Source organism: Nicotiana sylvestris, chromosome 4 (genome assembly GCF_000393655.2).
Source record: "Nicotiana sylvestris chromosome 4, ASM39365v2, whole genome shotgun sequence".
NCBI classification, from domain to species: domain Eukaryota; kingdom Viridiplantae; phylum Streptophyta; class Magnoliopsida; order Solanales; family Solanaceae; genus Nicotiana; species Nicotiana sylvestris.
Genome location: NC_091060.1, coordinates 83,873,306 through 83,898,242, shown reverse-complemented (window position 1 = coordinate 83,898,242; position 24,937 = coordinate 83,873,306). Strand labels below are relative to the sequence as shown.

General features: G+C 41.3%; 1 protein-coding gene across 1 annotated transcript; it reads right to left on the bottom strand.

Moving 5' to 3' along the window:
* Nucleotides 1–10,346: 10,346 nt before the first annotated feature.
* On the bottom strand, nt 10,347–11,081 carry LOC138889780 (uncharacterized). The gene is made up of 2 exons (XM_070173116.1): nt 11,003–11,081; nt 10,347–10,933 (listed from the first exon to the last, which is right to left on the bottom strand). The coding sequence occupies exons 1-2, from the start codon at nt 11,079–11,081 to the stop codon at nt 10,347–10,349; spliced, it is 666 nt and encodes a 221-aa protein (XP_070029217.1).
* Nucleotides 11,082–24,937: the final 13,856 nt, after the last annotated feature.

Sequence of the window (24,937 nt, the reverse complement as noted above, 5' to 3'; positions counted from 1 at the left end):
GTCGAGTCGGGGTTTTTTCACTGCCTTCCAGCTTCGAGGGGCAGCCTATCAGTGGTGGCGTACTTATGAGTTGGACAGTCTGGCTGAGGCAGCTTCCCTTACATGGACTCAGTTTTCGGACATGTTTTTGAGAGAATATGTCCCTTAGAGCCTAAAGGACGCATGACGCACAGAGTTTGAGCAGTTACGCCAGGGTTCTATGACTATTTCAGAGTATGTAGTCCGTTTCAGTGACTTGACTAGACATGCACCGGCCTTGGTTTCTACAGTTCGAGAGAGGGTTCGCCGATTTATTGAGGGACTTATTCCTAATATCAGGACTAGCATGGATTAGGAGTTAGAGATGGATATCGCGTATCAGCAGCTGCTGAGTATTGCTAGGAGAGTGGAGGGCATGTTGCTCAGGATAGGAAGGAGAGAGAGGCCAAGAGGTCTCAGGAGTCGGGCTATTATTCTAGTGCTCGTGCCCCAACTGCAGTTCGTCATGGTAGGGGTTATGTGAATCGCCCTGTTCATTCAGCTCTTCTAGCCTCCAATGGTATTCTAGCTCCTCCTAGACCTCAGGAGCCTTATTATGCACCTCCACTATCTAGTGTGCCTCCTTCACGGGGTGCTATCAGCGGTCAGTCTAGCAAACTAGGCTCGAGCCAGTCACAGCCTCCACGTCCTCCCAGGCTTGTTTTGAGTGTGGAGATACTCACTATATGGTGAGGGATTGCCCCAGACATAGGAGGGATGCACCTCTATAGACTTCCCAGCCACAACGTGCTCCATTAGGTCCTCAAGCTATGATTACAGCACCATTTGCCACCCCACCTACTCAGCCAGCCTGAGGTGGAGGTCGAGGTAGTAGAGGATGCCCTAGCGGGGAAGGCCAGGCTAGATACTATGCCCTTCTTGCTCGTACAAAGGTTGTTGCTTCGGATTATGTCATTACAGGTATTGTTTCAGTCTGTCATAGAGATGCATCGGTTCTATTTGATCCAAGCTCCACTTATTCCTATGTGTCCTCTTATTTTGCCTCGCATTTAAGCGTATCTCGGGATTCATTGAGTTCCCATGTCTATGTGTCTACTCCTATGGTAGATTCTCTTGTTATGGACCGCATATATCGGTCGTGTTTGATTACTCTTAGTGGTTTTGAGGCCAGAGCCGATTTATTATTGCTTAATATGGTAGATTTTAATGTTATCTTGGGGATGGATTGGTTGTCGCCCCATTATGCTATTCTTGATTGTCATGCCAAGACCGTGACACTGGCTATGCCAGGTTTACCGCGATTAGAGTGGAGGGATACCTTAGATTACACTTCCAGTAGAGTTATTTTATTTCTTAAAGCTAAACGAATGGTTGAAAAGGGGTGTGACGCGTATCTAGCCTATGTGAGAAATATCAGTATTAATACCCCTGTAGTTGATTCAGTACCAGTAGTGAGGGACTTCCCTAATGTGTTTTCAGCTGATCTTTTGGGCATGCCGCCTGACAGAGATATTGATTTTGGCATTGATTTTTTGTCGGGACACAAACCATCTCTATTTATCCTTATCGCATGTCCCCTCCTGAGTTGAAGGAACAATTATAGAAATTGCTGGATAAGGGTTTCATTCAACCCAGTGTGTCACCTTGGTTTGCTCCTGTCTTGTTTATGAAGATAAAGGATGGTTCTATGCATTTGTGCATTAATTATTGCCAGTTGAACAAAGTCACAGTGAAGAGCAAGTATTGTTTGCCTCGTATTGATGACCTATTTGATCAATTACAAGGTACCAGGGTGTTCTCCAAGATTGATTTGCGTTCACGTTATCATCAGTTGAAGATTTGGGAGCCAGATATCCCGAAGACTGCCTTCAAGACTTAGTATGGTCATTACGAGTTCCTTGTTATGTCATTTGGGTTGACCAATGCCCCAACAACATTTATGCATTTGATCCACAGTGTATTTCGCCCTTATCTTGACTCGTTCGTCATTGTCTTTATTGATGACATTCTAGTGTACTCTCGGAGTCGAGAAGATCATAAGCAACACCTGAGGACAGTGTTTCAGACCTTGAGAGAAAAGAAATTATATGCAAAGTTCTCAAAATGTGAGTTCTGGTTAGATTTTGTGGCATTCTTGGTCATGTAGTATCGAGTGAAGGGGTCAAGGTGGATCTAAAGAAGGTGGAGGTAGTGCAGAGTTGGCCAAGACCATCCTCAACTACAGAGATCCGGAATTTTCTTGGTTTGGCGGGTTATTACCGTCGATTTGTTGAGGGATTCTCATCTATTGTAGCACCTATGACCAGGCTGACCCAGAAGGGTGCTCCATTCAGGTGGATAGAAGAGTGTAAGGAGAGTTTTCATAAGCTCAAGATAGCTTTAACTACAGACCTAGTATTGGTATTGCCTTCAGGTTAGGGGTCTTATATATTTTATTGTGATGCATCGCGAGTTGGCCTCAGTGCAGTGTTGATGCAAGACCGTAGGGTGCTTACATACGCATCCAGATAGCTGAAGATACATGAAAAGAACTATCATGTCCACGATCTTGAGTTAGCTTCTATTGTTCATGCCTTGAAGATTTGGAGGCATTATTTGTACGGTGTCCCTTATGAGATCTACACTGATCACCGGAGTTTGCAGCATCTGTTCAAGTAAAAGGATCTTAATTTACGGTCGAGGAGGTAGTTAGAGCTACTTAAGGATTATAATATCACCATTTTTACCACCCGGGGAAGGCCAATGTGGTGGCCGATGCTTTGAGTCGTCGGGCAGTGAGTTTGGGGAGTTTAGCTTATCTACCAGCAGTAGAGAGGCCCATGGCATTGGTGTTCAGGCCTTAGCCAGCCAGTTTGTGAGCTTGGCTATTTTTTAGCCTAGTCGAGTATTGGCTTGTGTGGTCTCTCGGTCTTCTCTTTATGATCGTATTAGGGAGCGTTAGTATGATGACCCCCATCTGCTTGTCCTTCAGGACACGGTCTAGCACGGTGATGCTAAAGAGGTCAGTATTGGGGATGATGTTGTATTGAGGATGCAGGGCAGGCTATGTATGCCTAATGTTGATAGTTTGCGTGAGTTGATTCTTTAGGAGGCTCATAGCTCGCGGTACTCTATTCATCTGGGTGCCGCGAAGATATATTAGGATTTGAGGCAGCATTATTGGTGGAGGAGGATAAAAAAGGACATAGTGGATTATGTTGCTCGGTGTCTAAATTGCCAGCAGGTGAAATATGAACATCAGCGGCCTGGTGGATTGCTTCAGAAGTTAGAGATTCCAAAGTGGAAGTGGGAGTGGATCACTATGGATTTCGTTGTTTGACTCCCACAGACTCAGCGAAAGTTTGATGTTGTTTAAGTGATTGAGGATAGGCTGACCAAGTCAGCTCATTTCCTTCCTGTGATGACTACCTATTCTTCCGAGCAGCTGGCTTGAGTTTATATCCTTGAGATTGTCATACTTCATGTTATGCCGGTATCTATCATCTCTAACTGGGGCACACACTTTACATCATAGTTCTGGAGAGTCGTACAGCAGGAGTTAGGTACTCGGATGGAGTTGAGCAGAGCATTTCACCCTCAAATAGACGGGCAGTCTGAGTGCACTATTCAGATTCTTGAGGATATGCTTTGTGCGTGTGTAATGGAGTTTCGAGGTTTTTGGGATCAGTTCTTGCCACTTGCGGAGTTTGCCTACAACAACAGTTAGCAGTCCAGTATTCAGATGGCGCCGTATGAGGCTCTGTATGGTAGGCAGTGTCGGTCCCTAGTGGATTGGTTCGAGCCGGGCAAGGCTATATTATTGGTCACAGACTTGGTTCAGGATGATTTGGAGAAGGTTAAGGTGATTCAGGATAGACTTCGCACAGCCTAGTCTAGACAGAAGAGTTATATAGACTGAAAGGTTCGCGATGTGGCATTCATGGTCGAAGAGCGGGTCTTGCTCCAGGTTTCACCTATGAAAGGCGTCATGAGGTTCGGAAATAAAGGAAAGCTGAGCCCCAGGTTCATTGGTCCATTTGAGGTGTTGCGGCGAGTTAGGGAGGTTGCTTATGAACTTGCCTTACCTCCTAGCCTAGCAGGAGTTCATCCGGTGTTTCATGTTTCAATGCTCCAGAAGTATCACGGTGATCCGTCTCACATGTTGGATTTCAGATCAGTCCAGTTGGATAAGGATCTATCTTATGTTGAGGAGCCAATGTCTATATTGGACAAGTAGGTTAGAAGTTGAGGTCAAACAACATTGCATCATTAAAGGTTCAGTGGCAGGGTCAGTCGGTCGAGGAGGTGACTTGGTAGACCAAGCAGGATATACACAGCCATTATCCTCATCTTTTCACCACTTCAGGTATGTATCTATGCTCATTCGAGGATGAACGATTATATTAAGAGGGGGAGGATGTAATGACCCGGCCGGTCGTTTTGAGAGTGAGAGCCCCAAACCCCATTAATTGCTTTCCCCGTGTCTTTTTCTGCTATTGTGATTTTTCAGGAGGTTTCGTTTTGGTTTTTTGAAGTGTTTTGGGACACTTAGTCCCCCAATGGAAGCATAAGTCTTAGATTTGGACCGTAGTCGAAACTGTGTGAAGATGACTCCCAAATAGAATTTCGTCAATTCCGTTAGCTCCGTTTGGTGATTTTGGACTTAGAGGCATGTCCGAATTGTATTTTGGGGGGTCCGTAGTTCATTTAGGCTTGAAATGGCGAAAGTCAAATTTTTGGAGTTTCGGACCGGTAATGGAAATTTTTATATCGGGGTCGAATTCCGATTTCGGAAGTTGGAGTAGGTTCGTAGTGTTGAATATGACTTGTGTGCAAAATTTGGGTCAATCGAATGTGGTTTGGTTGGTTGCGGCATCAGATGTCAAATTTGGAAGTTTCAAGTTCATTAAGTTTGAATCGGTAGATGATTTGTGTTTTATGCGTTGTGTGATGTGTTTTGAGGTGGTTTGAGGGCTCAACTAAGTTTGTATGGTGTTTTAGGATTGGTCGGTATGTTTGGTTGAGGTCCCGGATGCTTCGGGTTAGTTTCGGATGCTTAACGGACTAGTCCGCATTCGCAGTGCTGAAGAGAGGAGGTTGGGCAGTGTGAGGATTTGCTCTACGCGGTTGCGTGGTGTGTATCACGATCGCGTAGGTCAGCTGGCAGTGGTACGCATTAGCGAGCATGTATCCGTGTTCGCGTAGTATGTTTTTAAAAGGCTGGAATTTTGTTCTACGTGATCGCATTTGATGTTTCGCGATCGCGTAGTGTGAGCACGTGGGCCGATATAAACATTTCAAAATCGAGGGTTAGCCATTTTTATCAAAACTTGAGTTTCGGAGCTCGGATTTGGACGAGATTGTCACGTCCCGAGCTTGGGGGCGAGACCGGCACCCGGTGCCCCACCTATCCTTGCGTACTAACTTGCCACTCAGGAACTTTAGACATATAATGTCATACTTTGGCCAGAGGTCACATTGCAAGAAAATTTGCAAAGCAAAATATAAAACTAAATGTAAGCTAACGCTGACTGAATGTCAACGTAAAGCTGGGCCGGCAAGGCCATCATAATTACTACAACTAACAAGCCAACAAAATATACGTACAGGGCCTACAAGCCCAACATACTGCACTAACCGATAGGATATGTCTACAAGCATCTACTGATAGATGTACTGTGATCGGAACAGGGCCCCGACCTACCCATAACCTATCTGCATATATACACAAGATGTACAAAGAACTTCTAGACCCGACAACTCCAAAGGATGGGGAGCTTACCGATAACGCGGAACTCGGGCAACACCTATTGAGAAGGTCCACTCGTCTGTCTATCTGAACCTGCACGCATGAAATGCAGTGCCCCCAAATAGGGACGTCAGTACGAAATAATGTACCCAGTATGTAAGGCAATATACTGAAAGCTGAAACTGAACTGATAACTTGAACATATGCTTACTTGCTGATACTGGCTCAATTCTCTCAATAAAATAAGTAAAATAGTTGTCCGGCCCTATAAGGCTCGGTATATATATATATATATATATAATTGTTTTGCCGTAGTAGGCTCGCTCATAGGCGCTCGGCCATACTAGGCTCTGTATCTCAGCCAACTGGGGTCACTCATAGACGCTCGGCCACAGTAGGTTCGGTGTATAATTTACCATCTGATCAGAGGTTGCCCAATAGGGACTTGCCCATCGATTATAGCTCAATGGTAATGAAAATAATGTGATATTGTATATATATAGACTCGAGTTTTATTTATATTTATATTTAATCTAAATCAAGATTATATTAGTTACAAGCGCATCAATTAAAATATTAATGCCTACTCCTAATGCCACACTTAATCCATTCATAACTACAAAATTGATATCTATATAATATGATAGATAATCTTCTCATAAAGTCTCTGTTCATAAATCTAATAAAAATATTAAGAGAGAATACAACAAGAGACTAACAAACGTAATAAGAAGACGCTTTCTGACCAGCATTCCAACAAATACATCAAATTTATTTAGCTAAAAATAACATTTGACAAGAAAAATATACGTAAATTCCGGGATATGAATTTTTCTTTATGCCTCGTTATCAAACTTGTGTAATGACGAGATCATGCCAAAAGGAAGGAAGAGCTTAGCCTTAACATACCTGAAGTAGGGAAAAATCCGTATGATTTTCTTAGAAAAGGTTGCACCATACTCCTTTAGAACCGCAAAAGTTTTACGTTGCTAAGACTCTAAAAATTCTCATTGGATGTTATTTTGTAGGAATTGATTGAAAGAAGGATATTGCTAATGTCTCACCCTGGATGTAATGTTTGAGAACGAAATTTTGTTGAAAGATTTTGGAGAACGGCTAACGTTTTGTTTTAGTTTAGTTGAAAGACTTTGATTAGACAATTTCTTGGAAATGAAAGATATTGTAATTTTTTGACAACTTAGCCAGGAATGACTATTAGTCATTCCTTTATAACATGGCTAGCTGCCACGTGGAGATGAGGGTGAGATATTTAATATTTATCCACTTATTAGGTAATTAGGTAATGTCTCGTTATCCGATAATTAACTAATTACCCGCATAATTAAAAATTATCTCAAATTACTTAAAATTCTACTTGTTTTAAATACACTTTATACATCATACTAACATGGTCATATGGTATATTGTATGTTACTAGTCCATAAAGATCCGGGATTATCGATTGGCCCATAGTTTATTCCAAATCGACAACCTACAACGAAACTCATTTTTTTTAATTTGTTTACCCTTTCCTTCATGGCACTTACTTATTGCTTGGTATAAATAGTGTAAATATGCTAACCCCAAGAAAATCTCATCCCCGAGTTTATGTCAATTAACTAAAGATGAAAGTTTAACGTACGAAAAACGCGAGATGTAATATCTTTCCTCCCTTAGAAACATTCGTCCTCGAATGTTTACTCTTACATACCTTGGAATTTTTTTTCCAGAGTCTCCTCCATACATCAGGCTAAAACCACTCTACGCACAGCCAGGAAACATGCTATATATGCCACACTTGGCCTCACACAGTTGTTTATTATGAATTCATAAAGTTAAAAATAAAAGCTTACCGGAGATCCTATTGGCCTGAATTGGGCTGTGGGGATATTTCGTTTTTATTTCTTCCTCCACTTCCCACGTCATCTCTTCCACATTCTTGCTTCTCCATAGAACCTTCACGGAGGCTACCTCTTTATTTCGTAGCTTGCGGATTTGTCGGTCTAGGATGACAACCGGAATTTCCTCGTATGACAAGTCCTTTGTAATCTGTACATCATCCGTGGGCAACACTCGGGTAGGATTGCCAATGTACTGAAAAACCGAATGGACGGACTCTAATTCTGAGGGCAATTCTAACTCATAAGCTACTTGGTCCACTCTACGAATGATCCTATATGGCCCAATATACTGTGGGCTAAGTTTTCCTTTCTTGCCAAACCTCATCACACCTTTCATAGGTGACACCTTTAAGAATACCCATTCATTAACCCCAAAATCTAAATCTTGTCGTCGCATGTCGGAGTATGACTTTTGACGACTTTGAGCTGTCAATAGTCACTCCTGGATAAGCTTTACTTTTTCTGTGGGCTGTTGAACAAGGTTTGGCCCATGTAACCTAGGTTCTCCAACATCAAACCGCCATATAGCAGATCTGCAGTTATGCCCATACAAAGCCTCGTATGGAGCCATCTGGATACTAGAGTGATAACTGTTATTATATGCAAACTCGATAAGAGGTAGATGTTCATCCCAACTTCTTTTAAAATCTAGCACACACGCTCGTAAAATATCCTAAAGCGTCTGAATTGTGCGCTCGGCTTGTCCATCAATTTGTGGATGAAAAGTTGTGCTGAGATTCACCTAAGTCCCTAGACCTTTCTGAAATGACCTCCAAAAATGTGTTGTCAACTGGGCCCCACGATTAGATATAATAGATATTGGCACTCTGTGTAGTTGGACTATCTCTTTAATATATAACTGCATAATCTTCTGCTATATATATAGATCTGACCGGTAGGAAATGAGCTGATTTCGTGAGCCTATCGACTATCACCCATATGGAATTGAACTTACAATGAGAATGAGGTAAACCTGTGATAAAGTCCATGTTTATCGCCTCCCATTTCCATGTCGGGATATCTATAGTCTGCATTAGCCCTCCGGGCTTCTGGTGCTCTATCTTCACCTACTGGCAACTAGGACACTGAGCGACATACTCAACAATGTTCTTCTTCATATCGTTCCACCAATACACATCCTTAATGTCATGATACATCTTCGTCGACCCAGGGTGAATGGAGTACCACGAATAATGTGCCTCTAACATAATCCTATCTCGTAACCTTGCTACATCTGGAACATACAAATGACCCCTGTATCTGAGAACCCCATATCATTTGAGTTCTAACAACGACTTTTTCTATTGCGGAACTCATTCTCTCAACTCGACCAACTCTGGATCCTCGTACTGCCTCTCCTTTACTTCAGCTATGAGAGATGATTTTGCAATATTTTGGAGTACAACTCCTCCATTGAAAGAGTATACTAACCGAACCCCCAAACAATCCAATTGATGAATCCTCTAGTTAATTGTCTTTTTTGGTCCTCTACATGTGCTAAGCTACCCATAGATCGGCGACTTAAGGCATCTGCTACAGCATTAACTTTCCCTGGATGGTAGAGAATGTTAACATCGTAATCTTTCAATAACTCAAGCCATCGCCTCTGTCGCAAATTCAACTCTTTTTGCTTGAAGATATACTGCAAGCTTTTATGATCTGTAAACACATCAATATGAACACCATATAAATAATGTCACCATATCTTAAGTGCATGGACAACCGCAGCTAATTCGAGGTCGTGGGTCGTATAATTCCACTCATGCTTCCTTAACTGCCTTGAAGCATACGCAATTACTTTCCCATGTTGCATCAGGACACATCCTAACCCAACACCCAAGGCATCACAATACATGGCATAACCCTCTGGACCCTCTAGAAGTGCTAGAACTGACGTTGAGGTCAACCTATTCTTAAGCTCTTGGAAACTTTGCTCACAGGCTTCTATCTACTGAAACTTAGTCGCTTTCTGCGTCAACTTCGTTAATGGTGTTGAAATATAAGAAAAACCCTCTACGAACCTCCGGTAGTATCCTGCTAAGCCTAGAAAGCTACGAATCTTTGTCTGAGTGATAGGTCTAGGCCAGAATTTCACAGCCTTAATCTTCTGAGTGTCTACCTTTATACCTCCGTCGGATACAATGTGCCCCAAGAATGCTACAGCCTTCAACCAGAACTCACACTTAGAAAACTTAGCATACAATTTATTATCACGGAGGGTTTGGAGTACCACTCGTAGGTGGTCTACATGCTCATCCTCTGAACGTGAATAAACCAGAATATCATCAATAAAGACTATCATGAACAAATCTAAATATGGCCGGAATAGGCTATTCGTCAAGTCCATAAATATGGCAGGTGCGTCCGTCAACCCGAAGGACATGACAAGGAACTCGAACTCTGACCTGGTGGTACCCCAACCTCAAATTTATTTTTGAAAAGCATCTTGCTCCCTGCAACTTATCAAACAAGTCATCTATCCTTGGAAGTGGATACTTATTCTTAATAGTTACCTTGTTCAGTTGCCTATAATCGATACACATCCTCAGCGAGTCGTCTTTATTCCGTACAAATAGCACCGGTGCACCCCAATGTGAGGTACTGGATCTGATGAAACCTTTCTCCAGTAAATCTTTTAATTGTTCCTTTAACTCCTTTAATTCGGCAGATGCCATTCTAAACGGAGGGATGGATATTGGTTACGTTCCCGGAAGCAAATTGATGCCAAAATCAAGCTCTCACTCTGGAGGAATACCTGGAAGTTCATTTGGAAATATATACGCGTACTCTTTGACTACTGGAATAGACTGAAGTATAGGTATCTCAGCATTCACATCTTTAGCTCGCACAATATGATAAATGCACCCTTTTGTGGTCATTTTCCTCGCTTTCATATAGGAAATAAACCTACATCTGGGTGTCGTCGTATTACCTAGCCATTCAAGAACGGGCTCACCCGAAAAATGAAATCTAGCTATGTTTGCTTGACAATCAACTGTGGCATAGCAAGCTGCCAACCATTCCATGCCCATGATAGCGTAAAAATCCAACATCTCTAGCTCAACTAGGTCGGCTGGGGTCTGACGACCACAAACTAATACCGTACAACCTCGGTAAAACTGTCTAGCGATAATTGATTCTCTGATCGGTGTAAATACCGCAAAAGGATCACTTAGTATTTCAGGCACTATACCAAATTTCCTCGCGACAAATGGGGTAATACATGATAAAGTAGATCCTGGGTCTATCAAGGCATAAACATCGTGAGAACAAATGGTCAACATACCTGTCACAACATCTGGTGAGGACTCTTGGTCCTGTTGACCTGCTAGCGCATAGATACGATTCTGGTTACCACCTAAACTGGACCCTCTACCTCTGCCTCAAACTCTACCAGCCGAAGACTGAGACTCGCGCCCTGAAGGATGCACAGGCATAGCTAATCCTGTTGCTGAATTCGTTGGTTGCTCCATAACCCAGAATCTCTATTTGGGCAATATCGCATCATATGCCCTGGACGTCCACATGTATAACAAGCATCGAAATTGACTCGGCATTGTCCAAGTGTCCTCTACAACAGATGGTACACCGTGGCGAAAATGGCCATGTCTACCCCGAACCTCGCTGTCGTAGCAAACCTGATGCCTAGGAGTTTTCACCTGGTCCTGACTGAGTATAACTGTCATACCTGTAACCTTGTGACTGAGGTGGCGGAGGTCTAGGTGGCCGTTCGAAGTACTGGGGCCTACAACTGCCATGAGACTACTCCTGAGATATATTAAATCTCATCTTCTTCCGCTGCCCTAACTTAGTCCTCTCCGTACCTTGCTGCCGACGCCTACCCCTTTTTATATGCTGGGCAGATGCCTGAATCCTGGAGAATCCATACTATCCTGTAATGCAGCGGTGGCACATGCCTCGGTCAACTCTGGGGCCAACCCTGCTATAAACCTATGGATTCTATGTCACGACCCGGATTTCCCACACTCGGGAGTCGTGATGGCGCCTACTCGTGAAAGCTAGGAAAGCCGAGTATTATAGATTCACTAACTCTTTTATTAAGCCCTTTTTAACAGTTTAAAAAACATACGATCAACAGTGAAATATTAACAAATAATGAAAACATGCGGAAGACGTAATCTGATAACTTTGCCAAAAACAAGTACGACAATTACAAGTACATCTCTACCCGGAACCGGTGTCACAATATCACGGAATATCTACGAATACTACAAACAATTGTCTAGAAAGAAAGATACAATATGTCTCTGAAGTAAATGAAAATAGAATATAAAGTTAGAGGAGAACGCCAGGGCCTGCGGACGCCTGCAGGACTACCTTGGAATCTCTGACTGGACTGAAGGCAGCCACCCAAAGCTACGGTCCAAAAGTTGCCGCTCCGGGATCTGCACACAGTGCAGAGTGTAGTATCAGCACAACTGACCCCATGTGCTGGTAAGTGTCTGGCCTAACCTCGGCAAAGTAGTGACGAGGCTAGGACCAGACTACTAAATAAACCTGTGCAGTTATATCATATACAGCAGAAAATAAAAAGAAATAGACAATTAAAGATAGGAGGGGGACATGTTGCGGGGAATATCATTTACCAACAGTAATTTGAGAGAAAAGCATAAAGAACTATTTAAAATTCACTGCAAAAGAATAAGGAAATTGTTATCAATCAATAAACACTTTTATTATCTATTATTGCGGTGCGCAACCCGATTCAAATCATAAAAACATTGATGCGGCGTGCAACGCGATCCATATCATTTATCATTGTTGCGGCGTGCAACCCGATCCAATTATATTATTGTTACGGCATGCAACCTGATCCAATTATATTATTGTTGCGGCGTGAAACCTGATCCAAACATAATGTTGTTGCGGCGTGAAACCCAATCCAAATATAATATTATTGTGGCGTGCAACCCGTTCCACATATACAGTTTAACACCAATCACAAAGAGAGCCCCGGCAAGGGAACAATAAAGAAAACAACCCTATCCGGGCAAGGGAATCAGCTATAAACAAACTTGTTCCAACATCTAACTTCACAAAAGAACCTCAACTAGCACCAATATCCAACCATAAGAATTTTCCACGAGAACAATCATAATCCTTGCTCAACACAGAGAATCAACAACTTAAGCATTCGTAGTACTTATTAAGAACACAACAATTTCAATTTAAGACTCACGACCATGCTTGACACCAACGTATAGATAGTCGTCACCATGCCTATACGCCGTACTCAACAAGTAACACGTAGCAAATAGGACACAACTCCTAATCCCTCAAGTTAAGGTTAGACCAAACACTTACCTCGAACTTCCACGGCCAACTCAAGCCTCAAACACCGCTTTTCCTTTAGAATTCGCCACCAAACAACTCATATCTAGTCCAAATTGATTTAACAACATCAATAAATGCTAAAGAATTCATACCCAATGCTTAATTATAAATTTTCTATCATTTTTCCCAAAAAGTCAAAAATTGACCCCAGGCCTACTTGGTCAAAACTCGAGGTTCGGACCAAAAATCGATCACCCCTTCACCCACGAGGTCAAATATATAATTAGTTTTGAAATCCGACCCCAAAACGAGGTCTAAATCCCAATTAATCAAAAAGCCCTAACTATACCCAAATTCCTAATTTCTACCATAAAACCCTTAAATCTTAGGATGAAAATTGATGAAATGCAATGAGAAATCGAAAGAAAAAGGTTTAGAATCATTTACCAATGTTTTGGGGAAGAAATTGTTATTTGAAAATCGCCTCAATGCTCCCAAATTTCGAAAATATGAAGTAAATGGGTTCTGCCTGTTTTTGCTTCTATTTTAAAATCACTTGGCAGGCCTTTATCGCGTTGCGATAGGCCTATCGCGTTCGCGATGGGTCAGGCCCAACTGACCATCTCGTTCGCGGTCAGAAGCTCGCGTTCGCGAAGCTTTAGCTCCTAGAGTCATCGCATTCGTGGTCAGGTGGCCGCGTTTGCGTAAGGTAAAGTGTGAAATCCCTCCCCCATGCCACTAACGCTATGCGTTCGTGAGGGCCTGGACACGTTCGCGTAGGGTATTCCCCCCACAGCCTCGCGTTCGCGTCCCAAGGTCCACGCTCATGAAGAACAAATTTTCACTTGAGGGAGATTGCCTTCCGCATTCGCGAGTGAAGCCACGCGAACGCGAAGCACAAAATCCATGTGCACCAGAAACTAAAAACCTGTAACTTTTTTCCAAGTTTAAAACCTTTCGAAACCTATCCGAAACTCACCCGAGCCCTCGGGGCTCCAAACCAAACATGCATACTAACTCAAAAACATCATATGAATTTACTCGTGCGATAAAATCGCCAAAATAACATCAACAACTATGAATTTAGCATAAAAATCATGAAATCACTTAAGAACCTCAAATTTTCCAATTTTCTCAAATACGGTCCGATTTACGTCATTTCAAGTCCCTTTCTTACCAAATTTCACACACTCAACTTAAATCACACACTCCATGTTGCACCGTCTCTCTAAGGACACATAAATGAGGATCATCATAATGTCGATCTCGGATACGCTCCAATAAAGAAGAATGAGCGACTGTGTAAGCTAACACACAGCTGGGCTCAGAAACATCCAACCTCACGAACTGATTGGCCAAAGCCTGAACATCCAAGGCAAGCGGTCTCTCACCAACCAGAATATAAGCAAGATTGCCCATAATGGCTGACTTCCTACTCAAAGGATCGGCCACCACATTGGCCTTTCCCGGATGATATAAGATGGTGATATCATAGTCCTTTAATAGCTCCAACCACCTTCTCTACCTCAAATTTAGCTCTTTCTACTTGAACAAATACTGCAGACTCTTGTGATCCGTGAACACCTCACATGCCACGCCTTACAGATAATGCCTCCAAACGCGTGAACAATGGCTACTAACTCCAAATCATGAACCAGATAGTTCTTCTCATGAATCTTCAACTGCCGTGAAGCATAGGCAATGACCTTGCCATCCTGCATCAACACTGCACCAAGTCCAATACGAGATGCATCATAATAAACTGTATATGGCCCTGAACCTCTGGGCAAAACCAACACCGGTGCTATAGTCAAAGCTGTCTTAAGCTTCTGAAAGCTCGCCTCACACTTATCTGACCACCTAAACTGGACACCCTTCTGGGTCAACCTGGTCATCGGGGCTGCAATAGACGAAAACCCCTCCACAAACCGACGATAGTAGCCTGCCAAACCCAAGAAACTCCGTTTCTTTGTAGCTGATGCGAGTGTAGGCCAGTTCTCGACTGCCTCTATCTTCTTAGGATCAACCTAAATACCTTTTGCTGATACAATATAACCCAGGAATGCAACTAAACTCAACTAGAACTCGCACTTTGAAAACTTGGCATACAACTAACTGTCCCTCAAAGTCTTAAGAACCACTCTAAGATGCTGCTCATATTCCTCCCGGCTGCGGGAATAGATCAAAATATCATTAATGAAGACTATCATGAACAAATCCAAGTAAGGCTTGAACACTCAGTTCATCAAATCCATAAAAGCTACTGGGCATTTATCAACCCGAATGATATCATTAAGAACTCATAATACCTGTACCGAGTGCGGAAAGCTGTCTTAGGGACATCGGATGCCCTAATCCTCAACTGATGGTAGCCAGATCTCAAGTCAATCTTTGAAAATACCTTGGCACCCTGAAGTTGATCAAATAAATCATCAATCCTCGGCAATGGATACTTATTCTTGATTGTAACCTTGTTTAAGTGCCGGTAATCTATACACATTCTCATCGATCCGTCCTTCTTCTTAACAAACAACACCGGCGCACCCCAAGGTGAAACACTAGGTCTAATGAAACCTTTTTCAAGCAAGTCTTGCAATTGCTCCTTCAACTCTTTCAACTCAGGCGGGGCCATACGATACGGCGGAATAGAAATGGGCTGAGTGCTTGGAGCCAAATCAATGCAGAAGTCAATATCCCTGTCGGGTGGCATACCCCGCAGGTCTGAAGGAAATACCTCAGGGAACTCATGAACAATAGGCACAGAGTCAATAGAAGGAACCTCGGCACTAGAATCACGAACATATGCCAAATAGGCCAAACACCCCTTTCCGACCATACACCGAGCCTTTACATAAGAGATAACACTACGGGTAGAATGACCAGGAGTCCCTCTCCACTTTAAACAGGGTAAACCCGGCAAGGCTAAGGTCACAATCTTGGCATGACAGTCTAAGATAGCATGGTAAGATGATAACCAATCCATCCCTAATATGACATAAAAATCAACCATGTCCAGAAGTAACAAATCTACACGAGTCTCGAGACCCCCAATCACAACTATAAACGAACGATGGACTCGATCTACCACAATAGAATCACCCACTAGTGTAGACACATATACAGGAGCACTCAAGGAATCACTAGGCATGACCAGATACGGTGCAAAATAAGATGACACATATGAGTATGTAGATCCTGGATCAAATAAAACTGAAACATCTCTGCTACAAACCAGAATAGTACATGTGATAACTACATCTCTAAGACGGCTTACTGCTGGTTGGCCTCGGCAAGGGAAAATCAGCTATAACCAAACTTGTTCCAACATCTAACTTCACAAAAGAACCTCAACTAGCACCAATACCCAACCATAAGCAATTTCCACAAGAACAATCATAATCCTTGCTCAACACAGAGAATCAACAACTTAGACCTTCGTAGTACTTATTAAGAACACAACAATTTCAATTTAAGACTCACGGTCATGCTTGACACCAATGTATAGATACTCGTCACCATGCCTATACGTCGTACTCAACAAGTAACACATAGCAAATAGGACATAACTCATAATCCCTCAAGCTAAGGTTAGACCAAACACTTACCTCGAACTTTCAAGCCCAACTCAAGCCTCAAACACCGCTTTTCCTTTAGAATTCACCTCCAAACAACTCGTATCTAGTCCAAATTGATTTAACAACATCAATAAATGCTAAAGAATTCATACCCAATGCTTAATTATAGGTTTTATATCATTTTCCCTAAAAAGTCCAAAATTGACTCCAGGCCCGCTTGGTCAAAACTCGAGGTTTGGACCAAAACCCGATCACCCATTCACCACGAGCTAAAATATACAATTAGTTTCGCAACCCGACCCCAAAATGAGGTCTAAATCCCAATTAATCAAAAAGCCCTAACTCTACCCAAATTCTTAATTTCTACCATAAAAACCCTAGATTTTAGGATGAAAATTGATGAAATGCAATGGGAAATCGAACGAAAAAGGTTTAGAATCATTTACCAATGTTTTAGGGAAGAAATTGTCCTTTGAAAATAGCCTCAATGCTCCCAAATTTCGAAAATATGAGGTAAATGGGTTCTGCCAGTTTTTGCTTCTGTTTTAAAATCACTAGATAGGACTTCATCGCATTCGCGATAGACCTGTCGCGTTTGCGATGGGTCAGGCCCAGCTGACCATCGTGTTCGCGATCAGAAACTCGCATTCATAAAGTGTTAGCTCCCAGAGTCATCGCGTTCGCGGTCAGGTGGCCGCGTTCGCGTAAGGTAAAGTGTGAAATCCCTCCCCCAGGCCACTAACCCTACGCGTTTGCGAGGGCTTAGACGCGTTCGCGTAGGGTATTCCCCCCACAGCCTCACGTTCACGTCCCAAGCTCCGCATTTGCGAAGAACAAATTTTCACCTTAGGGAGATTGCCTTCCATGTTCGCGAGTGAAGCCACGCAAACGTGAAGCACAAAATCCCTAAGCACCAGAAACTGAAAACCTACAACTTTTTTCTAAGTTTAAAACCTATCTGAAACTCACCCGAGCCCTCGGGGCTCCAAACCAAACAAGTATACTAACTCAAAAACATCATATGAACTTACTCATGCGATCAAATCACCAAAATAACATCAACAACTATGAATTTAGCATAAAATCATGAAATCAGTTAAGAACCTCAAATTTTTCAATTTTCTTTACAGTCTGATTCACGTCATTTCAAGTTCGTTTTTTACCAAATTTCACAGACTCAACTTAAATAACATATAAGGCCCGTACCAGGCTCCGGAACCAGAATACGGGCCCGATACCATCAAATTTTAAACACATTTCATTTCCAAAAACTCATAAATAATCCAGAAAACAATTTTTTTAAAAATTTATTTCTCGGGCTTGGGACCTCTGAATTTGATTCCGGGCATATGCCCAAGTCCCATATTTTTCTACGGACCCTCCGGGACTGTCAAATCACAGGTCCGGATCCGTTTACCCAAAATGTTGACCGAAGTCAACTTAAACTCATTTTAAAGGCAAAATTCATCATTTTTCACAGATTTTCACAAAATGACTTTTCGGCTACGCACCCTGACTACTCACTCAAATCGAGGTGAGACAGAAAGAGGTTTTTAAGGCCTCGAAATACAAAATTTATTTTTAAAACAAGTGATGACCGTTTGGATCATCACATTCTATCCCGCATAGTAGTAACTATGGATGGTGCATATCTAGACAATGAGTCAAAACAGAGACTATACTCTCGAACACTCATATTGCCCTGCTTGAGGGCTAGAAACTGATCGACTCGGGCCTGTCGGATCTCTCACAGTAAGTACTGGTCATGGAAGGCATCTGAAAAATTCTCCCAAATAGCAGGAGGTGCATCACATCCCCTGGACCTTTCCCATCCCTCGTACCAAGGGATGGCTATATCTCGGAGTCGAAAAGCTGCTAATTCAACTGTATCTTTCTCCGTGGCATGCATAACCTGAAAGATCCTGTGAAGCTGATCTATGAAATCCTACGGGTCCTCCCTATGATCTACCCCCGTGAACTCTAGGGGACTCAAAGCAATAAACTCTCGGACTGTTGAACTCCTAGATCCCTCAGAAGGTCCTGCACTAACGGATGCTCTAGCTTGCTATTGGGTAGCTACCAATTGTACCAACAAATGCATCGCACTTCTCAATTCCTAATCTGATGGAAGCGGAGGGGGAACTGGATGTGCGGTCTCCCTAAAAATCTCCTTAAGTGGCGAAGGGGCCGGTAATTGTTGGGTAGGGGTCTCTCCTTGGGACTCCGATTGGGCCCCATCTGCTGGGGGTACCCTTCTAGTCCCCTCACCTACTCTGGTTTCTCTCCTCTAGCTAGTCGTAGTCTTTTTAGTTACCGTCATCTGTGCATACAGACGTCAACACGTAAGTTTAACTCAAATTTTCTATAACTTAGTGCTACATCACGATTTAGATTTGAAAGAAAGGTAACCAACTCCTAAATAGTCCCCTGCTTATATAATGTGGTGCACCACACATCTATAAACAAGATCTTACTAGACATAACTTATAGACTTCCTAGGATAGAACTGCTCTGATACCACTTTTGTCACGCCCCGAGCCTGGGGGCGAGATCGGCACCCAGTGCTTCACCTATCCTTGCGTACTAACTTGCTAGAGGTCACATTGCAAGACAATTTATGAAGTAAAATATAAAACTAAATGGAAGCTAATGCTGACTGAATGTCAACATAAAGCTTGGCCGGCAAGGCTGTCATAATTACTACAACTGAAAAGCCAACAAAATATACGTACAGGGCCTACAAGCTCAACATACTACACTAACCGACAGGATATGTCTACAAGCCTCTACTGATAGATGTACTATGATCGGAACAAGGCCCCGACCTACCCATAACCTATCTGCAAATATACACAAGATGTACGCAGAACTTCTAGACCCGGCAACTCCGAAGGACGGGGAGCTTACCGATAACACTGAACTCAGGCAACACCTACTGAGGAGGTCGACCCGTCTGTCTATCTGAACCTGCACGCATGAAATACAGCGCCCCCAGAAAGGGACGTCAGTACGAAATAATGTACCGAGTATGTAAGGCAATATACTGAAAGCTGAAACTGAACTGATAACTTGAACATATGCTTACCTGCTGATACTGACTCAATTCTCTCAATATAATGAGTAAAATAGTTGTTCGGACCTATAAGGCTCGGTATATATATATAATTGCTCTACCGTAGTACGCTCGCTCATAGGCGCTTGGCCATACTAGGCTCTATATCTCGGCCAACTGGGCTCGCTCATAGGCGCTCGGCCATAGTAGGTTCGGTGTATAACTTACCATCTGATCAGAGGTTGCCCAATAGGGGCCTGCTCATCGATTATAGCTCGATGGTAATGAAAATACTGTGATACTGTATATATATAGACTCGATTTTATTTATAATTATATTTAATATGAATCGAGATTATATTAGTTACAATCGCATCAATTAAAACATTAATGTCTACTCCTAATGCTACACTTAATCCATTCACAAGTACAAAATTGATATCTATATAATATTATAGATAATCTTCTCATAAAGTCTCTGTTCATGAATCTAATAAAAATGTTAAGAGAGAATACAACAAGAGACTAAAAACGTAATAAGAAGACGCTTTCTGACCAACATTCCAACAAATACATCAAATTTATTTAGTTAAAAATAAACATTTGACTAGTAAAATATACGTAAATTCTGGGATATGAATTTTTCTTTATGCCTCGTTATCAAACTTGTGTAATGACGAGATCATGCCAAAATGAAGGAAGAGATTAGCCTTAACATACCTGGAGTAGGGAAAAATCCATATGATATTCTTAGAAAAGGTTTCACCGTACTCCTTTAGAACCGCAAAATTTTTACATTGCTAAACTCTAAAAATTCTCGTTGAATTTTCTTTTGTAGGAATTGATTGAAAGAAGAATATTGCTAATGTCTCACTTTGGATGTAATGTTTGAGAACGAAATTTTGTTGAAAGATTTTGGAGAATGGCTAACGTTTTGTTTTAGTTAAGTTGAAAGACTTTGATTAGACAATTTCTTGGAAATGAAAGATATTGTAATTTTTTGACAACTTAGCGAGGAATGACATTAGTCATTCCTCTATAACATGGCTAGTTGCCACGTGGAGATGGGGGTGGGATATTTGATTTTTATCCACTTATTAGGTAATTAGGCAATGTTCTGTTACCCGGTTACCTTGGGTCGGTTATCCAGGGGGGAGGGGAGATCGATAAGAATGTTACACATCGTATCGGTGTAGGATGGATAAAGTGGAGGTTAGTATCTGGAGTCTTGTGTGATAAGAGAGTGCCACCGTTACTCAAAGGTAAGTTATATAAAACAATTGTTAGATCGGCCATGATGTATGGGGCTGAGTGTTGGCCTGTAAAGAACTCACATATCCAGAAGATGAAAGTAGCAGAAATGAGGTTGAGGTGGATGTGCAGGCACACTAGAATGGATAAGATTAGGAATGATGATATTCGGGAGAAGGTGCATGTGGTTCCCATTGATGACAAGATGCGGGAAGAGAGACTCAGATGGTTTGGGCATGTTCAGAGGAGAAGCCCAGATAAGCCAGTTAGAAGATGTGAGCAGTTGGTTGTGGAGGGCAAGAAAAGAGGTAGAGGGCGACCTAAGAAGTATTGGAGAGAGGTGATCAGGCAGGATATGATGAGGCTTCAGATTTCCGAGGGCATGACACTGGATAGGTAGATGTGGAGATCGAGTATTAGGTTTATAGGTTAGGTACCAGTCTGCTAGGGTTTTTGTCTAGGATAGTTAGTGGCAATGTTGTGTCTTACTATTTTACTTTTCAGCGCAGGAACTATTTACTAGTTATCGCTTTTGCTTTGCATCTTTCTTTTAAAGTATATGTTGTTCCTATTTTCATATGATTTCTTTGTTGATACTAATATTGTCTCCTTTTTGTTTTTTTACTTTCTTGAGCCGAGGGTCTTTTGGAAATAGCCTCTCTACCCCTTCGGGGTAGGGGTAAGGTATGCGTACACACTACCCTCCCCAGACCCATTAATGAGATTTTGCTGGGTTGTTGTTGTTGTTGTTGTTGTTGTTGTAATTGATTTGGCTAGATTTGGGCCATCCGGAGCTGGATATTCGTGGAAAGAGTGTTGTTTCAGATTGATTGAGCTTGGTTCAAGGTAAGTGGCTTGCCTAACCTTGTGTGGGGAAACTCTCCTTAGGATTTGGTACTATTTAATATATGAGCATCGTGTACGTGAGGTGACGAGTACATATACGGCCTATTTGTTGTTAAACTCCATTTTTCACTAAGTCATAATATGTTTTCTCCTTGTTTGAGTTACATTAGCATATGTACTATCCTGTTTGATTAGGAAAGTATGCCTATGTGTTTTAACTACCTATTTGAACTCTGTGCAGTATGTTTAGTGAAATTAGCTGATTTTCTTGATTTGAACTTAATCCAATCTGTAGATTTTCTTGTTGTGACTATTACTTATATTGATTGGGTTGCATATTTACTTTGGAACTACGGAACGGTATTCCGGGAGATCCCCCAACACCACATATTTACTTTGGGACTACGGAACGGTATTCCGGGAGATCCCCCTACACATTTACATTTGGGACTACGAGATGGTATCTCGGGAGATCCCTTGTTGCTATTACTGTGTTCTGAGCTATTGGTTTTCATTGAATTCTATTCCTGTTAGATTTTCGTATTTACTTTACTGTATATTTCTTTCTGTCTTATCTCACTATATTTATACCAGTAGGGCCCTAACCTGATCTCGTTACTACTCGACCTAGGTTAGGCTTGGCACTTATTGGGTACCATTGTGGTGTACTCATGCCCTTTCATGCACATATTTTTCGTGTGCAGATCTAGGTACTAGATATCATCCTCGAGTTTAGTTGTGTGGTTGCTGCCTCAAAAGACTTCAAGGTATATCTGCCCGCGTCCGTAGACTTCAGAGTCCCCTTCTATCCCCTTGTGTTAACTTCCCCCTTGTTTTCTTCAGTCATTGATGTATAGAGCAGTAGAAACTCTTAGAAGCTTGTCACATTGCGACAAATCTAGGTTTTGGGAAGAGTGATTATTATATATGCCGAGCGGCATAATTTCTGCTTATTAACAATATTTGTTATTTATTATCTTTGTGTTTCCATTTCATTTCTGCAATATTATGCTTACCTAATCGTAGAGACTAGGTGTCGTCACTACAGTTCATGGAGGGAGAACTTGGGTCGTGATAGAAAACCCCGGTGGGAAAAAGCCTACTGAAGGAAAAGAGTACACATATCTTGTAATACGCATTGAGTGCTGCCTCATTAAAAACCTTATCAGGAAAATCCAATTGGGACAAAACCTTGGTTAAAGAAAAAAGAGTATAACATGTATTATACTCCCCCTAATGAAAGCTTTATTTCATATTTTGGAGATTTTCCTTCATCGAGATGATGGTGAAGGAAAATCATGGCTTTCGCCTTATCTTGACTTAATGCTTCATTTCCTTCTTTAATAGTGTCACCAAGACCTTTAGCGTCAAGGTGAATTTCAGCATCAAGTACCCATGGCAAATTGTTATTCTAGAGATGTTAAGTGCCACGAATTCAAGTTTTGACAAATTTGACATAATGAAAACTATCATTGAAAATAAGTGAATTAGAATGATAAGAATTATTATCAATGAAAGGAAAAAAATCAATGCAAAATATAATCGTGTGTTAACATTCTCTATATAATTGTTAGAATAAACAATTATGTATAGTGTGATGATGAATTAGTGCTTAATATTGCACATATGAACTTTAGACATATAAGTATATTTTCAGAGAATAAATAAGTTGAAGTAATCTCATTAATATGTACTAGTATATTTTGTTCTACTTAGAAGACGTTTCAATAAGTTAAGTAGGCATAAAACTAGATGTTATCAATTCTGCCAAGTTTTAATATTGAATGCGATTATCTAATAGTTAAGTCATTAATTAGTTTGTACACTTAGGTGATAAATTCATTGAAGATACGTTTAAACCTTTTGAAAAATTTGCAAGAATTCCTTCTTAATGCCCATTTTGTCATAACATTTGGATGTGGGATTAATTAATCTAATCACTATAATTCAATTTAATACTTATCTATTTATGTGTAAGTTTAAACTTCTTCGTAGATTATATAATAAAATAATAATTTAACTGAATCTTATTATTTTCATACCAAGGCAATTATTATAATCATATTGAAAACAAGTTATGCATATGGTAAATAAATTGCAGGTTAAAGAAGATCCAAATAGAAACGTTATAAACATAAGAATGTATACCTAGGTCGGAAAAGAAATTAACTACCTCTTTTTGGAAAAAGATAAAATTCGAATGAAGTAGATAACCTCAGTTGGTTAGAACTTCGTGCTCATAACGTTTTAAGAAATGAGAGCAAAATAGAATAATGGAGACAAGATATATATGGGAGGAGAATGAAGAAGTTATCTTATTCAAGTGTGTTTCTTGTGTGTCTTCCATAGGAGAATAACATCCTATTTATAGGTTACAAAATATCTTCTCAAATTATATGTATTAATGAACTCATTCAATTGGTATATGAATTCCTAAAGACAATTACGGAAAGAACATCTACATACATTGGAAGGGACATCCACATACATTGGATTTATAACACTTTGAACTATACTGGTAATAATATTAATTATTTGAAAGACGGTCCTCTAGTGTCACACTTTTGTGACGACCCGGCCAGTCATCTCATGAGTTACCGCTTTGTTTCCCCCATTTATGCTTCTTATTGCTTTGTTTATTGGTTCTATGTGTGATCAGATTGGTTGGCTCGGGTTCAAAAAAGTTTTTGGTAAGGTTTGAGTCACTTAGTCTATTTTGAGGAAGCTTAAGTTGGAAAAAGTCAACCGTATGTTGATTTATGTGTTAGAGGGCTCGGATGTGAGTCTCGATGGTTCGGATAGCTTTGGGAGGTGATTTGGGACTTATGAGCATGATCGGAATGTGTTTTGGGGGTCCGGAGTAGATTTAGGCTTGAATTGGTGAAATTGGTATTTGGCATTTTCCGATTGATAGGTGAGATTTAATATAGGGGTCAGAATGGAATTCTGGAAGTGCAGTAGTTCCGTTGTTTCATTTGGGATGTATGTGCAAAATTTCAGGTCATTCGGACGTGGTTTGGTATACTTTTTGATCAAAAGCATAATTCGGAAGATTTTGGAAATTTAGGCTTGAATCCGATGTGTTTTGGTTGATTTGATGTTGTTTGAGGTGTTTTGAAGATTGGTATAAGTTTAAATGGTGGTATGTGACTTATTTGTGCTTTTGGTTGAGGTCCCGGGGGCCTCGAGGTGATTTCGGATGGTTGACGGAGAGTTTGGGAGTTTGGTGAAGCTGCAGATTTTTCTGGTTCTATTGTTTCCGCACCTGCGGATTGGGGACCGCAGGCACGACTCCGCAGATGCGAAGAAA

What these genes read in the sequence shown, in the direction of transcription:
- LOC138889780 (XM_070173116.1), bottom strand. Translation starts at nt 11,081, where the DNA reads ATGGAGCAACCAACGAATTCAGCAACAGGATTAGCTATGCCTGTGCAT. An exon ending in CGAGTCTCAGTCTTCGGCTG is followed by an intron (nt 10,934 to 11,002) that starts GTAGAGTTTGAG and finishes ATGCGCTAGCAG; the next exon opens with GTCAACAGGACCAAGAGTCC.